The sequence below is a fragment of the Meriones unguiculatus genome, chromosome 14 (assembly GCF_030254825.1).
Source record: "Meriones unguiculatus strain TT.TT164.6M chromosome 14, Bangor_MerUng_6.1, whole genome shotgun sequence".
NCBI lineage: Eukaryota > Metazoa > Chordata > Mammalia > Rodentia > Muridae > Meriones > Meriones unguiculatus.
Window position 1 is genome coordinate 30796615 of NC_083361.1, and position 17978 is coordinate 30814592.

Here is a 17978-nt window from a genome sequence, read left to right on the forward strand (position 1 = left end):
GTGGACGTGTGTCTCAAAGGACAGAGTGATGGCTAATGTTGAATCCTTGAGTGTGTGGGAGGGGCTCTGCACTGTATATGTCGCAGGCGCTAGTGATGATCGCAGGGCAATTTCTGGCATTAACTGCCTTAACTCCTCAATTAGACCCACAGAGCAGGAACTTCAATGTCCCAAGTGCCCCTCTCTTTCCCAAAGTGGGTATATGGGTGGGAGGGGGTTTGATGCCTGGCTTCTGTTTTAGATGGACCCAGGATCTGGGGATCTGCAGATTCTCAAGGGTGCACTCACTTACAGTCAGGTCACTTGGCAGAGATTGGGGTATCCGGGCTCTCTGCTCTCTGGTTTGGCCCTGATTCTTTGATGTGCCCTGCCAGCTCCGTGCTGCTGTCACTGCCAGGTTATGAGGTCTTGCTGCAGCTGGAGATTTCAAGGTGATCACGTCAGTAGGGATCGGGGTAACCAGACTCCTGTTCTCTGGTTTGGCCCTGGTTAGTCTTAAACTGGAGGGCTGTTGTGCCCTGCCAGCTCAGTGCTGCTCCGCCTCCAGGTTAGAAAGTCCCGCTGTAACTGGAGACTGGGTTGCTAGTCCAGATGCTTTCTGGGAAGTCCTGGGGTCTCTTCACTGTGCTCTCCAAGCTTGGGAGGGCCAGCGCCTGGTGTGCCTAGCTAGTATGGCGTTTCTGCCTGGTTTTGGTGAGTATATATTCTCTGTCACTGTGGGATTGGGTGGGCCGTACCATCAGTGATCGCGACCCTGCCGAGCTAGTATGGTGTCTAGCAGACTCCTGGGAGGATGGTGCAGCCCCCGCGCGAATCTGGGACTCCGAGACAGGTACTGCTGGCATTTGCCGCTAAAGGGCTTGGAGCTATGCCTCAGCGGCTGCAGACTCAAGGCAGTTAGGTCTGCGCCGAGAAAGATGAGTCCGCTGTGTGGAGGAGGAAGGAGGTCTGGGGGAGGGGAGTGCCAGGAGATCAAAGAATCTTTTCTCACCTTCCCCAAACAAGTCCCCGGTAGAGACCAAAGTTTTCACCTCCTACAATGTTCCCTGTTGTTTAGAAAGCCTCACCGTTCTTTTCCTGGGTTAGAGGTCCTTCCACTCACCAACTCAGACTTCCACAGCTCAGAAACTGTGTGTGCTAGTCGCCATCTTGGCTCCCTCTCTCTCTTTTTTATTAAAGAATATTTATTCACTTTACATCCCTATTGTAGCCCTTTCCACCTTCTCCTCCCAGTCCCATCCTCCTACCTTCTTACCCCTTTCCCCCCTTCCCTTGTCAGAAAAGGGGACGCTCTCCAACCCACCCCAGCCCATCAAGTTGCATCAGGACTAAGCACATTCTCTTCCACTAAGGCCTGACAAGGCAGCCCAGCTAGGGGAAAGTGATCCAAACGCAGGCAACAGAGTCCATGTCAGAGACAGCCTCTGTTTCACTTGCTAGGGGACCCTCATGAAGACCAAGCTTCCCATCAGCTACATATATGTAGTGGTCCTAGGTCCAGTCCATGCATGTTCTTTGGTTGGTGTTTCAGTCTGTGTGGACACCCATAGTCCTTGGTTAGTTGACTTTGTTGGTCTTGTGAAGTTCTTGTTCCCTCCAGTCCCTCTGTTCTCCCTCCAATTCTTCCACAAGACTCCCCCAGCTTCGCCGCTTAATGTTCAGCTGTGTCTCCCTGCATCTGTTTCGATCAGCTGCTGGTGGACCCTCTCAGAGGATAGTTATGCTAGTCTCCTATCTGGTAGTCCCTGATGGCTTCTGGTCTCTGGGATTTCAGGTAGAGCTGGGGCCTGGGAAATGGCATGTGGAGGGACAGGACAGACCATACCAGTGCTGGGTTTGCCCAGTGGAACCCTTCCCCTCACCACCCTTAGAATCTCTTATAGAGAAATACTTACACATGCAGGCAAGGATGTGAGCATTAAAAAGGTCATTTTCAGCCTTCAGAAACTGTGATGTGTATTGATGTGCTTAAAAACATTTGAAAGAATAGGCTATTACTAGGTAATATTGTAGAATTGGTTAGAGATATAGTTGAGAAGAGAATTTAGTTACATATGCTATATTGCTTGAAATTTTATAATGACTATAAAGCAATAAAATAATATATCCAGATTTAAAGCATCTAAGAAACAAAATTTTATTTTGATAAGTGGCCAAAGATCTAGAAACACAGCAATTTAAATCCTTGAATGTTAATGTTATACTAAAAAGAATGAAAACAAGTATATAAGACACTCATTGGTAGAAATTATGTACACAAAGTCTAAGAAAGACAAAAATACTGAAAGTTAAAAATTAAAGATTTAGGAAATATATGCAAGATCTGGTTCTTTGATAGAAAACTCTTGAGAAAGATAGAGACAATGTATTACCCAGAATTAGTAATGAAATAATTTTTAAAATGTAGAGAAAAATTACATATACCTTTGAGATACTTTATATGTTTTGATGAAATGTATATAATATTCTAAGAAAGAACACATTTATAAAACTTATATATTTTTCTTAAAATATAAAAACCTAAAATTAACTAAGAACCATAATTTATTAAAAGTGCTAGGACCTAGTGAAACAAAACATTTTCAAACCTTTAAGAAGCAGACAAAATTCATAAAAATATTGAGGTAACAAGCAAATGGAAGTGCTTACGATCATTTTTGTGTTTGGTATCATTTTAAATTTAGTTGGGTGTGTATACGTGTGTGCATGCACGTGTGTGTGTGTGTGTGTGTGTGTGTGTGAGAGAGAGAGAGAGAGAGAGAGAGAGAGAGAGAGGCAGACAGACAGAGACTTACAGAGACCGAAAGACGAGCAGAGAGAGCAAGTGAGAGAGTTGTATGTCTGTGTGGGGTTGAAGGTGGAGCTCCCATGCCATAGCATGTAGGAAAGGCCAGAGGAAAAATGTGTGGTATCAGTTATCATGGGTTTTGAGAGTTAATGTCAGTGGTTAGGCATTAAAAAAAAATGCATCGCTGGGCAGTGGTGGTACACACCTTTAATCCCAGCACGCTGGAGGCAGAGGCAAGTGAATCTTGGAGTGCAAAGCCAGCCTGGTTTACAGACTGAGTTCCAGAACGGTCAGGACTATGAAGAGAAACTCTTGTCTGGGGGTAAAAGTTCATAATACCCTTAAAGCCAACACTCATCACTTAATATGATTCTTGACAATTTAAAAGAGATGTCACCAGCACCCAGAATAAGAACTGGTGGCTTGGTAGTTTCTCTGCCCAAATTGCGCTTCCTTTTCTGATTGTCTTAGTCAATGTTCCAATGCTGTGAAGAGACACCATGACTATGGCAACTCTTATAAAAGAAGGTATTTAATTGATGCTTGTTTACAGTTTCAGAAGCTTAGTTCATTATCACTATGGTGGGAAGTATAGTGGCATGCTGGCAGATGTGGTGCTCAAAATTCTATATCTGTATCTGTAGACAGTAGAAGAAGAAAGACTGGGCTTTTGAACCTCAAAGTACACCCCCACAGACATAATTCCTTCAATAAGGTCATACCTCCTAATCCTTCTAATCCTATAAGAGTTTCCCTCCCTGGTGACGAAGTATTCAACTATATCAGCCTATGGGGGACATTCTTACTCAAACCACTACACTGACCCGGGCTTATTTTTAATAATTTCATTTTTTTTCCTCATATTTTGAGACCATCTCACTTTTATAGCCCTGGTTGGCCTGGAACTCACTGTGGTATTCAAGTTGCCTTCAAACTCATAGCTATCTTTCCACCTTGGCCTCTCAGATGTTGGAATTATGTTATGAGGTACCATTATTGGGTTAGCCCACTCTGGAAATGAAGAGTTTCTCCCATAGTTTCCATGACATCCAGAGTCAGTATTGAGAGGGAAAGGAAGATAATTGGAAGGGAGCATGGGTAAGAAAGGATACAAGGCAGAAGGCAGCTTCCATGACAGTAGCTAATGATCTCACCTCCTTGCCCCCTTTAATGATATCACCTCCTTGCCCCCTTTCGTCTACCCAAGGACAGAGTCCACTTAAAGATAGCTCTCAGTTCATAGCACTTCATGATCTATTTTACAAATACAGAAGTTCTTTTCTTTTTAGGCTGTGTATGTGTTTGAGTGTGTGTGCACATGTGTGTGGGTATGTATTTGGAGGCCATTGCCCATTGTTCTGTCTGGGACAATGTCCTTGACTAGCCTAGAACATGCCAGGTAGGCTTAAGCTGGCCAGCCATCAAGTTCCAGGGATCCTCCTGTCTGCAGTTCCCCATCACTAAGATTACAAATGCACATCGCCATGCTTTTAAATATAGGGTTTGGGGATCAAACTAGTCCTCAACCTTGCAAAGCACTTTACCTCCTGAGCCTCAAGCCACATGTCCTTGCCTTTCTCAGGTCATATGTACCTTCTTTAATATCTTTATTTTAAGCCTTTATACTTTTGTGTTTCCTTAAAAGTAATGCAAAGTAATTATGTGTGTTTAACTTACATGATATTATCATTCATAGCAAAAAATGCATTGCAGCATTGCTGTTGTTGGGTGTTTAGCCTGAGAAGCTCCTTGAAGATAGATACTTTCACATTGAATGTAACCAGGAACTTCAGTTGTGCCATAGGAAAGAATTCAGGGTTGTTTTTTTTTTAAAAAAAAACAATTTTTTTTTCAATGCAGTTTATTCAGGAACCTTGAACAATCATCTGACCCTGGGTAAAGCCAGCCCACAGCTTAAATAGCCTCTGGGTAGCCAACCTCAGCATGCCACGTGGGCAATGCAGATAGGTCCACATACATGGAAGCAAGCCAGATCCTCAGCCTTAGCCAAATGTGGAGTTGTTTGTGACAGAGAGCACTCACCATCGGGAAGGTGGAAGGCGGAAACCAGCTCCATCTTTCAGGCGTGGCATTACGCAGCTCTCTACAGTTCCCCCTTTTTGTTTTGGACGCATCAGGCAGAGTAGAGGTCTGATCTCTGATATTAGAAATAAATTGGGACTTTGTACTGATGTTCATTTAGGTGTCATCCACCCAAAGAGCATCAGACCCGTCCGATACCTTTAAAAAACAATTTTTTTTGTATTATTTATTTTCTATTTATACATCATTCTACCTGTGTGTAGGCCAGCAGGCAAGAAGAGGGCACCAGATCACATTATAGATGGTTATGAGCCACCGTTGCTGGGAATGGAACTCAGGACCTCTGGAAGAACAGCCAGTGCTCTTACCCTCTGAGCCATCTCTCCAGCCCCAAATTCAGGGGTTTTTATAAAGCAAAATTGAGTCTACTAAGAAAAAATATACTATAAGCTCAGGTGGGCTCCTTAAGAGAGCCATATTTAAGTGCCTTAGCTCTGTGTGTCTGTGTGTGGTGTTATTGTTCAAATGATGTCATTGAAATCTAAGTTTGAAAGACTAAGTAAAATATTTTGTGTTCTTCGGTGGGGATCTACCTTGGAGCCTCGTGCATGCTAGGTAGCTATTTTGTCAAATGAACTACATCTCTAGCCCTGACTTTTTGTCTTAAAAGTTTTTATCCAAAGTTGTCTTATTAGGTAAGTGGTATATATTTACAGATAAGAACAGAGTGCTTTTAAGATAAAGACAAGGTCAAAAAAGATCAAGGTAATTATTACTGTACACTAAGGGTTAGGTCAAGGCATGTGTTTTTAATATATGTATATTAAATATATATGTGTATGTATATTAAATAGATATGGTCCACAAACCTCTTTGTAAGATTGTCCAAGAAAAATGCAGTTCAGGGATGAGAAAGGAGCAGTGATGAAGTTAAACTTAAAATTTGGGACTTAAGCATGGTCATTAGTTCTGTCTCTCTGTCTCTCTCACCTCCCTTCTGTTCCCCATTTTATTTTGTTTTTTGTTTGTTTATTTTTTGAGACAGTATCTCCTGTAGCCTAAGCTGGTTATTTACCCAAGGCTTTGAATTCCTGATTCGTCTACCTCCACCTCCCCAGTCCTGGAATTACAGAGATATATGACCATACTGATACCTGGCTCACTAGCTGGTTTAACACTCTCATTTGCGTAATCTTTCAGAAGACTAAATAGTGTTTCTGTGCAGGCCAATTTTTTTTATTTTTATTAATTACACTTTATTCACTTTGTATGCCCCCATAAGCTCCTCCCTCCTCCCCTCCTGATCTCACTCTCCCACCCCCTTCTTCACGCATGCCCCTCCCCAAGTCTCCTTCCTTCTGATCTTAGTCTATCAGATCTCATCAGAAGTGACTGCATTGTCATCTTCTGTGGCCTGGTAAAGCTGCTCCCCCTCAGGGGGAGGTGATCAAAGAGCAGGCCAATCAGATTATGTCAGAGGCAGTCCCTCTTTCCATTACTGTGGAACCCACTTGGACACTAAACTGCCATGGGCTACATCTGTGCAGGAGTTCTACGTTATCTCCATGAATGGTACTTGGTCTCTGGGAAGACCCGTGTGTTCAAAATTTCTGGTTCTGTTGCTCTCCTTGTGGAGTTCCTGTCCTCTCCAGATCTTACTATTTCCCACTTCTTACATAAGATTCCATGCACATTGCCCAACAGTTGGCCATAAGTCTCAGCATCTGCTTTGATAGTCTGCAGGGCAGAGCCTTTCAGAGGCCCTCTGTGGTGGGTTTCCAGCTTGTTTCCTGTTTTCTTCTTCTTCTTCTGATGCCCTTCCTCTTTGCCTTTTGGGATGGGGATTGAGCATTTTAGTCAGGGTCCTCTCTCTAGATTAATTTCTTTAGATGTACAGATTTTAGTAGGTTTATCCTATATTACATGTCTACATGAGTGAGTATATACCGTGTGTTTCTTTCTGCTTCTGGAACAGCTCACTCAGGATGATCCTTTCCAGGTCCCACCATTTACCTGCAAATTTCATGATTTCCTTATTTTTCATTGCTGAGTAGTATTCCATTGTGTAGATGTACCACAATTTCTGCATCCATTCTTCAGCTGAGGGGCATCTGGGCTGTTTCCAGCGTCTGGCTAATACAAATAAGGCTGCTACAAACATGGTTGAGCAAATGTCCTTTTTGTGTACTGTGCAGGCCATTTTTACAGTAGTTTTTTTAGTCCAGTCAAAATTCCTGGCTCTCAACCAGCAAGAAAGGCAAAGTAGGTTGGGAGGTGGTGAGGCATCCTTTGCCTTCTTCCTGTCTCCTTTCTTTGCCCTTTCTTTGTCTATCTTGCCTCTGTTAGCTTGTTTGAGGGCTGGAGATTTAATCTAGAGCCTTAGGTATGAGAGATTAGCTGTTTACCTATGAGCTATTACACACCCTCTGTTCCCTTTCCCACTTTTGAGACAGGATCTTGCTATGCTGCCTAGGCCAGCCTTCCTCACAGTCCTCCTGCCTCATTCTCCAAGTGCAGGGTGTTCTGCCCAGTTCACAAACCCAAAAGACCAGGAATAAACAGACTCCACTGTAAATACATAAGGTTCTTTTTATTACAAATTACAAGCTGCAGCTTGGGCCCCACCCCCCACCACCGAAGTGGTGGGAGCTGAGAGCCCTATGCTCAGGTTAGTTGGGTGATTTAAAGATTCTGGTCCCTCCCAGCATGCCCAAGGCAGGGGCAATTCCTGACTGGCAAATCTCTACTGGTCAAAATGCTACCTTTTAAATTGATTGGCTATAGGAAGGTCCCCAGACCATAATGACCTGGTGTCCCTCCCTAGGGGAGATGGGCCAGTTTCCTAGCAACTGTATCTCTAGTGGGTGGGGAAAGAATGCAATAAGGCGGTCCTTCCCCTCCGGGCATTACTGGACTTCTCCACCCGGCTAGTTCAGGCCTTAATTAATAATAGCTGCTAATTTTTAATTTTTTTGGTCTCTCATTTCCCCCTTTCCCACGATCATTTGAAGACCCAATCTTGGGTCTTCCAGATATGACCCCTTGTATTCTATAGATTGACCTTTTTACAATGGGATCTGAGTACCATTCGCTATATTGCTCTCAAGCATTTCTTTATGAAAGCCATTAAGCAATTGAAAATACAAGGTCCAAAGATAAAAATCAAAATGAGTAGGGGTCCCTTCTGGGTGGATATAGGGGTAGTAAGCCAAAGAGAACTATTATCCTTTCTCTCTAGGGTCTCTCTAGGCTTTTACCCCAGTTGCTGCAATATTAGTTTTCATTTCAGCTAAGCAGATGCCCAAGATAATAGCTAATGCCAGGGAGCCAGCCCCTTTTGACTTAGCATTTCATCCTACTAGGTAGGATTTGGGCAAAGATCCATTTTCTGGAGCTTTTTCAGTGCTGACCATTGGACCGTAGGCATCAGGGGCTAGGGAGGCTGAAATGCCAGTCAAAGGCTGGGCAATGGGGCAGTCCCAAGCATTTGGTTAGTTGATCCACCCGAAGAGGCATGGAGCAACCATGTCAGTTTCCGGGAAGTCCAGATTTCAGCTTGCAGCCCTAGCTGATCCCGAAACAGAATCAAACAGGTGAAAATCTGCTGAGACAAATTCAGACTGGAGACAGAAGTTAAAATTTGTCTATTAAATGGGAAAGACTAGGGAAAATCTCATCTGCGATCCTTGGAGCTATGCCAGATCCAGGTCACATGCAGAAACTCATATGAATTTTTTTGGTACACAAAAGGAAATATATATTCAGCAAATCTAATATAACATTCTGAGAGTAACAGGTGAAACTGCATCTCACTGAATGACTATCAGTTAGCTGTTTGTTTTATAACCTTTATAAACAACTTAAGTGTGTCCACAGTAACACTTCTTCTGTGGGCATAGCTGTTGGTAATCAGCCAGGAATGGAGCTTGGCCATTTTTTTATACGCTCAGCATCTACTTTTAGCCCTCATTTTCATGTTCACACTGGAAAGTTAGGCAGAAATACATTACTGGCTTTAGTGCTAATCCCTGGATGCTTGGACTTTTCTTTATAAAGTAGCTAGAAGGAATAGGTTTAAGATATTCCTGTGTCAAAGTCTACCCCAGAAATGGCAGATATTAAGAATACTATAGTAAAGGCTATGGCTTTTGGTCAGATATACACATTAAACAGATGTTTTTAACATGACGAGAAGCACCTTTATCTCCAGAAGACAACCAAAGGAAATTAAAATCTCAAGCTGGTGACTGAATAATAAACAGTCAGTGCTCCATTAACTTATCAGAACTCTGTTGATCAATGCCAAAACTCTGAACTTCTGAAATCTTATAACATAAGCACAACAGTAGCAAAGAGGGGAAATCTAAAATATCTCCCATTTTTAATACGCTTTAAATTATTTTTTATCTCTTTATAACTCATAATTATATACCTTAAAATACCTACTTAGACTCTCCAATCTTTCTTTGCATTTATCAACCCTGGAACATTTTTCCAGACCTAACACTCTAGATTTTTATGATCTAAACTTCCATATTCTCAGACCCTACATAAGCTCTGTATTTTTTATCCATTTATTTATCTTAAGATACAGGCAACTAACATGAGTCCTGTGAGCAAGGCAAACCTGTTTTTCTTTCTAAATAAGAGAGCTAGGAATCAGGGCTGGTCTTAGCTAGTTTCTCAAAGGAGTTGCAAATTGAGATGTTTGGAATGACTGTCTTCTACGGGCACAAAGAAATTAGAGGAGTTATCTGAAGAACACCTAGGCAGTGTCCCTGGTTCCTGTGGTCTCACGGCATCCCGAACAGAGGCGGTTCTGCCAGGCACAGAAGATCAGAGACTGCTTCTGTGAAAAGAGGAACATGAGAGATTATAGATATCTGCTACCACATCTGCCTGTAGACACTCTTACAATATAGTTTCTAAAAACATAAAATTCTGTGTTTGTATCAGTTTCATTTCAGTTTTTCATTTCTAGTTATAGAGGTCAGTTGCTTGAAGTTCCTTGCTAAATCATCACAGTGAGCGTTTTCTATCATAGATCTGTAGTGTGTGATTCACCCCCTTATGTAGATAATGGTATTAGAGAACTTCTCTCAGAATTACCGCAAGAGAGAGACCACTGGATCATCCAGCCTATTATATAGCATTACAAAGAACAGGCAAGCAGGGCTGCTGGATGTTTGCACTATTATTTCAGTACACAATTCTTGCCTTCTCATATCTTGTTCAACTTTTGCTATTTTCCACCATCCTGCTGGGTAGAAAGTCCTATCTTACGATACACTTTGGTCATGCACACCCTGTTACACTGATAACTCACCACTCACCAGTCACTGTCATATTTTGACTTTCATCGTTTTATGTGTCGGCAGCCACTTAAGCTTCCCTTTCTGTAAGTTCCTTTCTATGTCTTTAGTCTCTTTTGCAGTGAATTTCATGTGATGTCATTAAGTGGCAGGCTCTTTTATATTATAGGTGTGTAGTCTTTTATCAGTTTTAAACGTTAGAATTTTTTTTTTCTTGATTTCATTCTTCTTAGTTCTGTTCATGGTCTTCTGTACTAGATGGAAATCCTTAATTTTGTTGAAGTCAAATCCAGCCAATTTCTTAAGGTCTTTCTGTTCTCTGGTACTCTGTATTTTTGTGTCTTATCCCCATTGGAGAGATGGCTCAGTAGTTAAGAACACTGGCTGCTCTTTCAGAGGTCCTGAATTCAATTTCCAGCAACCACATCCGTCTATAATGGGATATGATGCCTTCTTCTGGCATATAAGCATATATTCAGGAAGATTACACAAGTAAATCAGAGAGAGAGGAGAGAGAGAGAGAGAGAGAGAGAGAGAGAATAATGTTGTTATTCCAACTGTTTTTTCAAGAACACTTTTATCTCCTCTAAGTTCTTGCCAGGTTGAGCTTTTGACTCTGTTTCTATTGTACGAATACTGTCAGCTCAGCTGTAACTGATTCAAAGGGAATGCTTGCCTCCTTCCCCAGCTGTGTACTCAGTCCTCCTCCAAGGAATTTGGAATCAGGGCTGGTCTTAGCTAGTTTCTCAAAGGAGTTGCAAATTGAGATGTTTGGAATGACTGTCTTCTGCTATGGGCACAAAGAAATTAGAGGAGTTATCTGAAGAAAGAGATTGAAGATGTGAGCAAAGAAACAAAGGGAAAAGGCTATGGTCCCATAGAGAGGAGAGAGTTTGAGCCAGAATGTGAAAGTAGCCGGCCTGAATCCTAATAGCTTTCCAGTTTCTGGTTGTGTTCTCTCCTGAGGCTACATTACATTTCCTTTTGTATTAGATAGGGGTGGGTAACCACTGTAACAGATAGACTCCAAAGTATGTAATGGCCTTCACACAATAGAAGCTTGTTTCTCACTTACACAAATAGGACCAGATGTCTCTGATTTAGCAGGGTAGCAGCAGTGGAGGCTGTTCTGCCCAGTTCACGAACCCCAAAAGACCAGGAATAATTAGACTCCACTGTAAATACATGAGGTTCTTTTTATTATAAATCATTACAAGCTGCAGCTTGGGCCCACACCCCCCACCACCGAAGTGGTGGGAGCTGAGAGCCCTATGCTCAGGTTAGTTGGGTGATTTAAAGATTCTGGTCCCTCCCAGCATGCCCAAGGCAGGGGCAATTCCTGCCTGGCAAGCATCTATTGGTCAGAATGCTACATTTTGAATTGATTGGCTATAGGAAGGTCCCCAGATCTTTAATGACCTGGTGTCCCTCCCTAGGGGAGATGGGCCAGTTTCCTAGCAACTGTATCTCTAGTGGGTGGGGAAAGAATGCAGTAAGGCGGTCCTTCCCCTCAGGGCATTACTGGACTTCTCCACCCAGCTAGTTCAGGCCTTAAATATTAATAGTTGATTTTTAATCTTTTGGTCTCTCAGAGGCCTGTGCCACAGTTACTTAGGAACCAAGGTTCTACCGTTTGCAGCGTTAGTGTTCATCCTACAGAAGGAAAAAAAGATCATGAAGTTGAGGCTGTGCAAAGTTTTATAGGCCAAGTTCCTTTGGCTGAAGCTCTGTCACATGGCTACATTTAACTCTACAGGAGGCTGAGAAACATAGTTTAGCTGTGGACCCAGAGGAAAGAAGAAAATGGGTTTAGTAAACAAGTAAAGAGTACTGCAACATGCTTTGTATCCATATGATATATCCATCTTTCTAATCAAGTCCCTGTTTTTTTTTTCTTAAACATGTTTGAGTTGATTCTTTATTTGAACTTCAGTGCAAATGTTTGTGCATTATCCATGTAATTAAAATAGAAGAGATAAAGCTGATTAATTAATTTTCTCAGGAAAATTGGGCCGATTTCCACCAATGATGCATCACCACTCAGCGCCCTCAGATGGTCAGATGCCAGGGGCTCGTTTCCAGAGGTCTCACCTTGCAGAGGCCTTTGCAAAGGCCAAAGGAGCAGGTGGAGGTGCTGGAGGAGGGGGTAGTGGAAGAGGATTGATGGGACAGATCATTCCAATCTATGGCTTTGGGATTTTTTTGTACATACTGTACATTCTGTTTAAGGTAAGTGGAATTGTCTTAAACATATGTCAATGAAAATCTAATGTCATTGTAATAAAAATCATTGTCTTTGATAAATCCCAGTAAAGGTCACACAGCCCTTTCAAATACATCATCTCTTCAAAAGCCTTCTCATCTCTTCGTGAACTAGTTAGGATCAGTATCCTCTCAGTTTTTACAGTGAGAAATCTTAGCATAGATTTACAACTAAAATGTAAGGCCAAGGTTTGAACTTGGATCTTCTAGTTCATAATCCAATTAGCACCATAATTCAAAGAAAAACAACAAAAGACTAGGCATCTTTGCAAGCCGATAGACCATAAAGCTACTCTGAGGAGCTTTGATTTTTGCTTCCATCATTTTTACCTTCTTGACTCTTTCTGTGGCTTCTAAAAAGACATTTTTCCGATGTTGATACTTGGTTTGATTTCTGACTTAATTTTTGTCTCCCAGCTTTTTTTTTTTTTCATTTAACATGAGGTGTTCCGTGACTTTGAGGTTCTGAGCTGCTGTTGATGTGCTGTACCTCCTTCATCCTCAGCTCTCAAAGGGGAAAACTGCAGAGGATCGGAACTGCTCCGCTGCCCCACCCGGAAACAGCCACAGGAAGATTAGTAAGTGTGCCTTCCCTTGTATTCAGTGGTACTGAGTTGAAATGGAGTACAACCAGGGGGAGAGTCTGCGGTATGTCCCAAAAGCATTTCTTAATAGTTGTGTGTGGATAGTGGGTCTTAAAGGGCTAATACTGCAAAAAGCATGTAGTATACTTGGGTACATAGTAGCAAAGTAACGGTCATCATTTGGCTTAGTTACTTTTCACTCACAGACTTCAAAATATTTGTAGCAAGTGTGTTTATTTCTTGGAGGAAAACCAAGGAGGAAATGCATTACTTTGGAATCTTGAAATGTGCTGTGAAATGGTGCCCAAACAGAATAGTCTGTGCTGTCAGGGGAAATAAATGTATATAGCACAGTCCTTTCTCTAAGAATTTATAGATTAGAATGATGCCAAGAAAAATAATCTGTGGGGTAATGCACTTGCTAAGCAAGCATGAGACTTGAGTTAGAATCTTTAGCATTCATGGATAAAGCCAGGGATGGCTGTACATGTCCGTAACTCCACACTGGGGAGCAGACATTGGCAGACCCTTAGATTCCCTGACTAGTCAGCCTAGCCAACACGGTAAGCTTCTTGTTTATTGTGAGGCCCTGTTTCAAGGGAATAAGGGAGAAAATGATAGAAGAAGACACTATGTGTCATCTTCTTGTATACACCTGCACACTAACTTGCCTGGGCACACGCACATAAACTTCACACAGAGGGAAAAATAACTTGTGAGAAGGCACTATCTAGGAAGAAGGGACCGTCAAAAGCATTATGGGAATCATGTCTGGATGGCTTGAGTAACACTTATGAACTCTTGAGCTTGTAGCAGTCTGGATGGTATTCATGGCCCGCAGCTGTGAAAAAAAAAATCTTGTCAGGTCCTACTGTGTAATGCAAACTCGCAGAGGTCTGCCTGCCTCTTCCTCTGCCTCCTGAGTGCTGAGATTAAAGTTCTCTACCACCTCACCCATCAAAGGTTTTCTTGTTTGCTTTTAATTTTTTTTTAATTAAAAAAATTTTTCATATCAAAATTTTTTTTAAAAGAAAGGCATCCATAGAATGAAGTGAGGATGAGCCACAGAAGCATCTGCCTAGTCTGTATCTCCTTTTAGAATTACTTTTGGGTTCTTTGTTGCATTAAAGCCTCAGTCATATTCCACATCGTTTCTGGAAATTCTAAATTGTCAAGGGATCTCTGAGGAAAGATGCTATGTGTTTTCATGAGATAGTAATGGTACACACATCAGTAATTAAAACGAACCAACTCTGGATGGTAGGGAGCCTTGAACTGATGAGAGGACTCAGTGGGTGACAGTGTTCTCTGAGTCTGATCCCAGGAACTCATGTAAAAAGGAAGATGTTGTAGTGTGCTTCTGTAATTCCCATGTTGTTTTGATGAGATGGGAGGCAGAGACAGGAGAATCATCTAGAAGCTTACAGACCAGCTAGCATAGAATATGAAGTGCAGCAGAAACAACAAGTCCCCTGCCTCAACAGAGTGGAAGTCAAGAAGCAACTCCTGAAAGTTGTCTTCACACACACACACACACACACACACACACACACACATACAATCACACCACAAAAATAAACAAACCAAACAAAAATATACTCTAATAATAAAGTAGAAAACAAAGACTGTTAAGAACTGTCTTAACAGGTAAATCAAAACAGAAATAAATCAAATGGTAGAATGGACTTCTAAGAATTCTTTTTATAAAGCAATGGCAATAGAAGTGTCAGTTTTATTCTTTAATTATAAATCATGCAAAAATAACAACAACCTCAGTACCACACAGTGTAGTGATACCCACTTCACAGGTACTAACTGCGTTAAAAGACCTTTTAGACCCAGGCAGTGGTGCCATACACTTTCAATCCCAGCACTTAGGAGGCAGAGGTAGTCGAATCTCTGTGTTCAAGGCCAGCCTGCTCTATGGAGTTCCAAGACATCCAGGCCTACACAGAAAGATATGAAATAGAAATCTAGGTCATTTATATACTAAGCAGCATTTCATTTTCCTCATGTTTTAAGTATTTGTTTTTTTCTGTTGTGTTTGTAATATCTTAGTGTTTCTGTCTCTCTCTCTCTCTCTCTCTCTCTTTCTCTCTCTCTCTCTCTGTGTGTGTGTGTACACTTTCTACTGACCCTATCCAAGAAAATTGCATCTAGGGGACAGTTAAACTCAGCATGGTCTATTCTTTATCCTAAACAACTAGGGTTAGAAAACTTTGGGCATGGAGGTCTCAAACGTAGTTTAGGACTTTCTGTTACAAAAACATAACACTGACACTCTTAAGTCCTAGATACTTCCAGAACTTAAGTACAGGGAAACAGGGCTCACCTAAGAGTCCTGATCCTTTTGTCTAGTACTGTGTAGGCTTAGTGCAGCACCCAGAAGCGCTGTGTGGATCACAAACTTAGTCTACCTTCTGCATTTAACTCTGGGGTGACTTTACAGGGTACTGGATGTTTTCTTCACTTGGCTCTGTTGGATTACTCTGTAGAAGAAGGAATGATTTATTTACCACTCTCAAAATGAACTTGTATCCTGCTGAGCCTGGTGTCCAGCCCTCTAAACATTGTCTGTACTGACTGCATTAGTTAGAGAAACTCCTGTCTTTTCTCTTGAGTCTCTGAACAAGCCTGGATTATCAAAGATCATTTCAGCTAGCCATTTCTTAGAAGGGCTTAGGTTCTTAGGTTCTTAGGTTGGTTCTTGTTTTTTTTCAGCCAATTTTGAGCTTGTTCAACTGCAAGAAAAATTAAAAGAGACAGAGGAAGCCATGGAAAAATTAATCAACAGAGTGGGACCTAATGGTGAGAGGTAAGTTTTCATTAAATAGGACTCGATTTTATGTTTAGAGTATCTACACATTTGCTTTTGATGTATAGGCTAAATATTTTCATCTTATGTAAATGTCAGCTTCAGTGCAATATATGCACTCTTTCTCAATAAACATCCATCTTCATATCATTGAGAACCCTTGTTTTCAAGCATAAATGTGGTACAAGTTATTGTGAGAGTTTGTGAAATTTGTAAATCTTGTAGGATCAAATAACCAGTTTTAAGAATGATCTATCTCTAATTGTCTAATATAAAATTTTAAGTAAAACCTAGTAATTGAATATTTTAATTTCGGAGATAAAGTAAGAAAATAAGCAAGGGCCTAGAGAAATGACTCAGTGCATAAGAGCACTTGCTGCTCCTCAGAGGACCTGGGTTCAGTCCCTAGCATCCTCGTGGCAGCTCACAATTGCCTATAGCTCCACTTCCAGGGGAGGGGATCCATTGCTCTCTTCTTGCCTCTGTGGACACTGTACACATGTGGTGCATAGACATACATTCAGTCAAACACTCATACACATAAACTCAAAAAATAAAATCTCAAAAAGAGCAACTGTCACCATAGTAGGCATTTGCATTTTGTATTGACTCAGTTCTAGTATAGGATTAGGTGTGCAAAGTTGGTGTCAAGGGCCAAATTAACCCTTCAGGAAGGGACACTTCTGTTCTGCCACACTGACTGAATATCTGAAAAGGTAGGTGGAGGACGTTTATGGAAATGGAAACAACTAAGAAATCAGGGACCTAAAACAGCCAGGAGGGGAAAAGCAGAACGTGATGCTGTGTGCCAAGACAGAGCCAGTCTCAACTGCGCCTTCTAACAGGCGAGGGGGGAGAACTTGACGGTGAGCTATAAACTCTTTTGCAGGATATTGAATGGTCTCTCCACACCTTCATGGGAAGCTGTGGAATCTCTGATCAAGTAAAGGTCCTTGGCCTCTTCTATTTGGACTCTTTCAACTACTTGTGCTGTCTGCCTCTTTTTTTGATCACTGACATCTAGTTTTCCCATCCTTGTTACATATAAGAAAAGTAGGCATCTTCAAATCATAGCTTCCTGTCTGTGTCTGAATAGAAACATGGAAATGATTCCTGATGTGACTAGTAGAATTTTTTCATATGAACATGTAGGTCCATACATGTTCAGTGACCTCCATGTTATGTTTGCTATTAAACAATATCAAACTCGAAGACACAGGTTAAGGAACCAAGGTGCAATGTTCTAATTTCTGCCTTTAGAATTAGCAAGATTTTCTTCCAAGATAAAACACAGAAGAGAAAGAAGGTAAGGATTTTGAGATAGCGAACATGGGCTGCACTTTGAATATGGTTGAGATGCTATCAGAACATCCACTTATAATATATAACAGAAATGTGGGCCTCAGGAGCAGATTAAATTCTGGGTAAGATCAAGGTCACAGGCAAGGATGAGATCACCAAATCTTTGAGGCCATCATGTTCCACTGTTAGCCTTAATATTCCCTTCTGTTTTATTCTCTCTGTAGTTAGCTCTTGGATTTGCACTTGATGATTTCTGTGGTTAAAAGTCAGGTGACATTATTTTCCACCTGTGACCTTATATTTTTCTAGCATTTTGAAATCTGACATACACAAACTATTTATTATCTAGCTCTGCTTGTTCAAGTAGTTCCTCATGATCCTTGGCCATGTGGGCCTTGGCTTTGAGGGATTGAATTTAATGTTAATTTGAAATTTAGTGTGATGACAAAGTTGCAAGTGGAAATGTTGAGGAAATAATAGGGCAACATGGACATCTAGGTAAAAAAGTAAAAATTAAAGATAGAGTTAGGACATCTTCTGTTTAGGGTAATGGCTTAATCTGTGATACTGTGGCAGCCTCCCTGGAACATGACTGCAAGAATAGAGTCCAAAAGTGGAGCCTTCATGATGGCCAGGCTCTAGTAAGTGGAGAAAGTGGGCCATGGTCAGAACTGAAAGAAATGGTTAGAGAAGTGGGAGGAATGCAGATGTGTCTGTGGCTAATGCCGGAAGTTCCAGAAGGATGTTCTACAGTAAGAAAAATCTAAAAGAACAAAATCTGGAAGATAAAGACCCCTGGACTCAGGAATAAAACAGTCATTGATGATTTTGTATGCTTTTGTAAATGATAAAGTAGAGACTATATTTCAGAG

At 41.5% G+C, this 17978-nt stretch overlaps 1 protein-coding gene across 3 annotated transcripts in view; it reads left to right on the forward strand.

The window, feature by feature from the left end:
- Ric3 (RIC3 acetylcholine receptor chaperone) overlaps positions 1 to 17978 on the forward strand; it is a 50988-nt gene that overhangs the window by 17858 nt on the left and 15152 nt on the right. For 2 of the 3 annotated variants that reach the window (XM_060367084.1, XM_060367085.1), the window contains exons 2-4: positions 12146 to 12372; positions 12911 to 12983; positions 15711 to 15804. In XM_060367084.1, coding sequence (XP_060223067.1) covers positions 12146 to 12372; positions 12911 to 12983; positions 15711 to 15804 — 394 coding nt within the window. Of the gene's footprint in view, positions 1 to 511; positions 694 to 12145; positions 12373 to 12910; positions 12984 to 15710; positions 15805 to 17978 lie in introns of those variants that run through there. The other variant, XM_060367086.1, reaches the window with a different exon arrangement.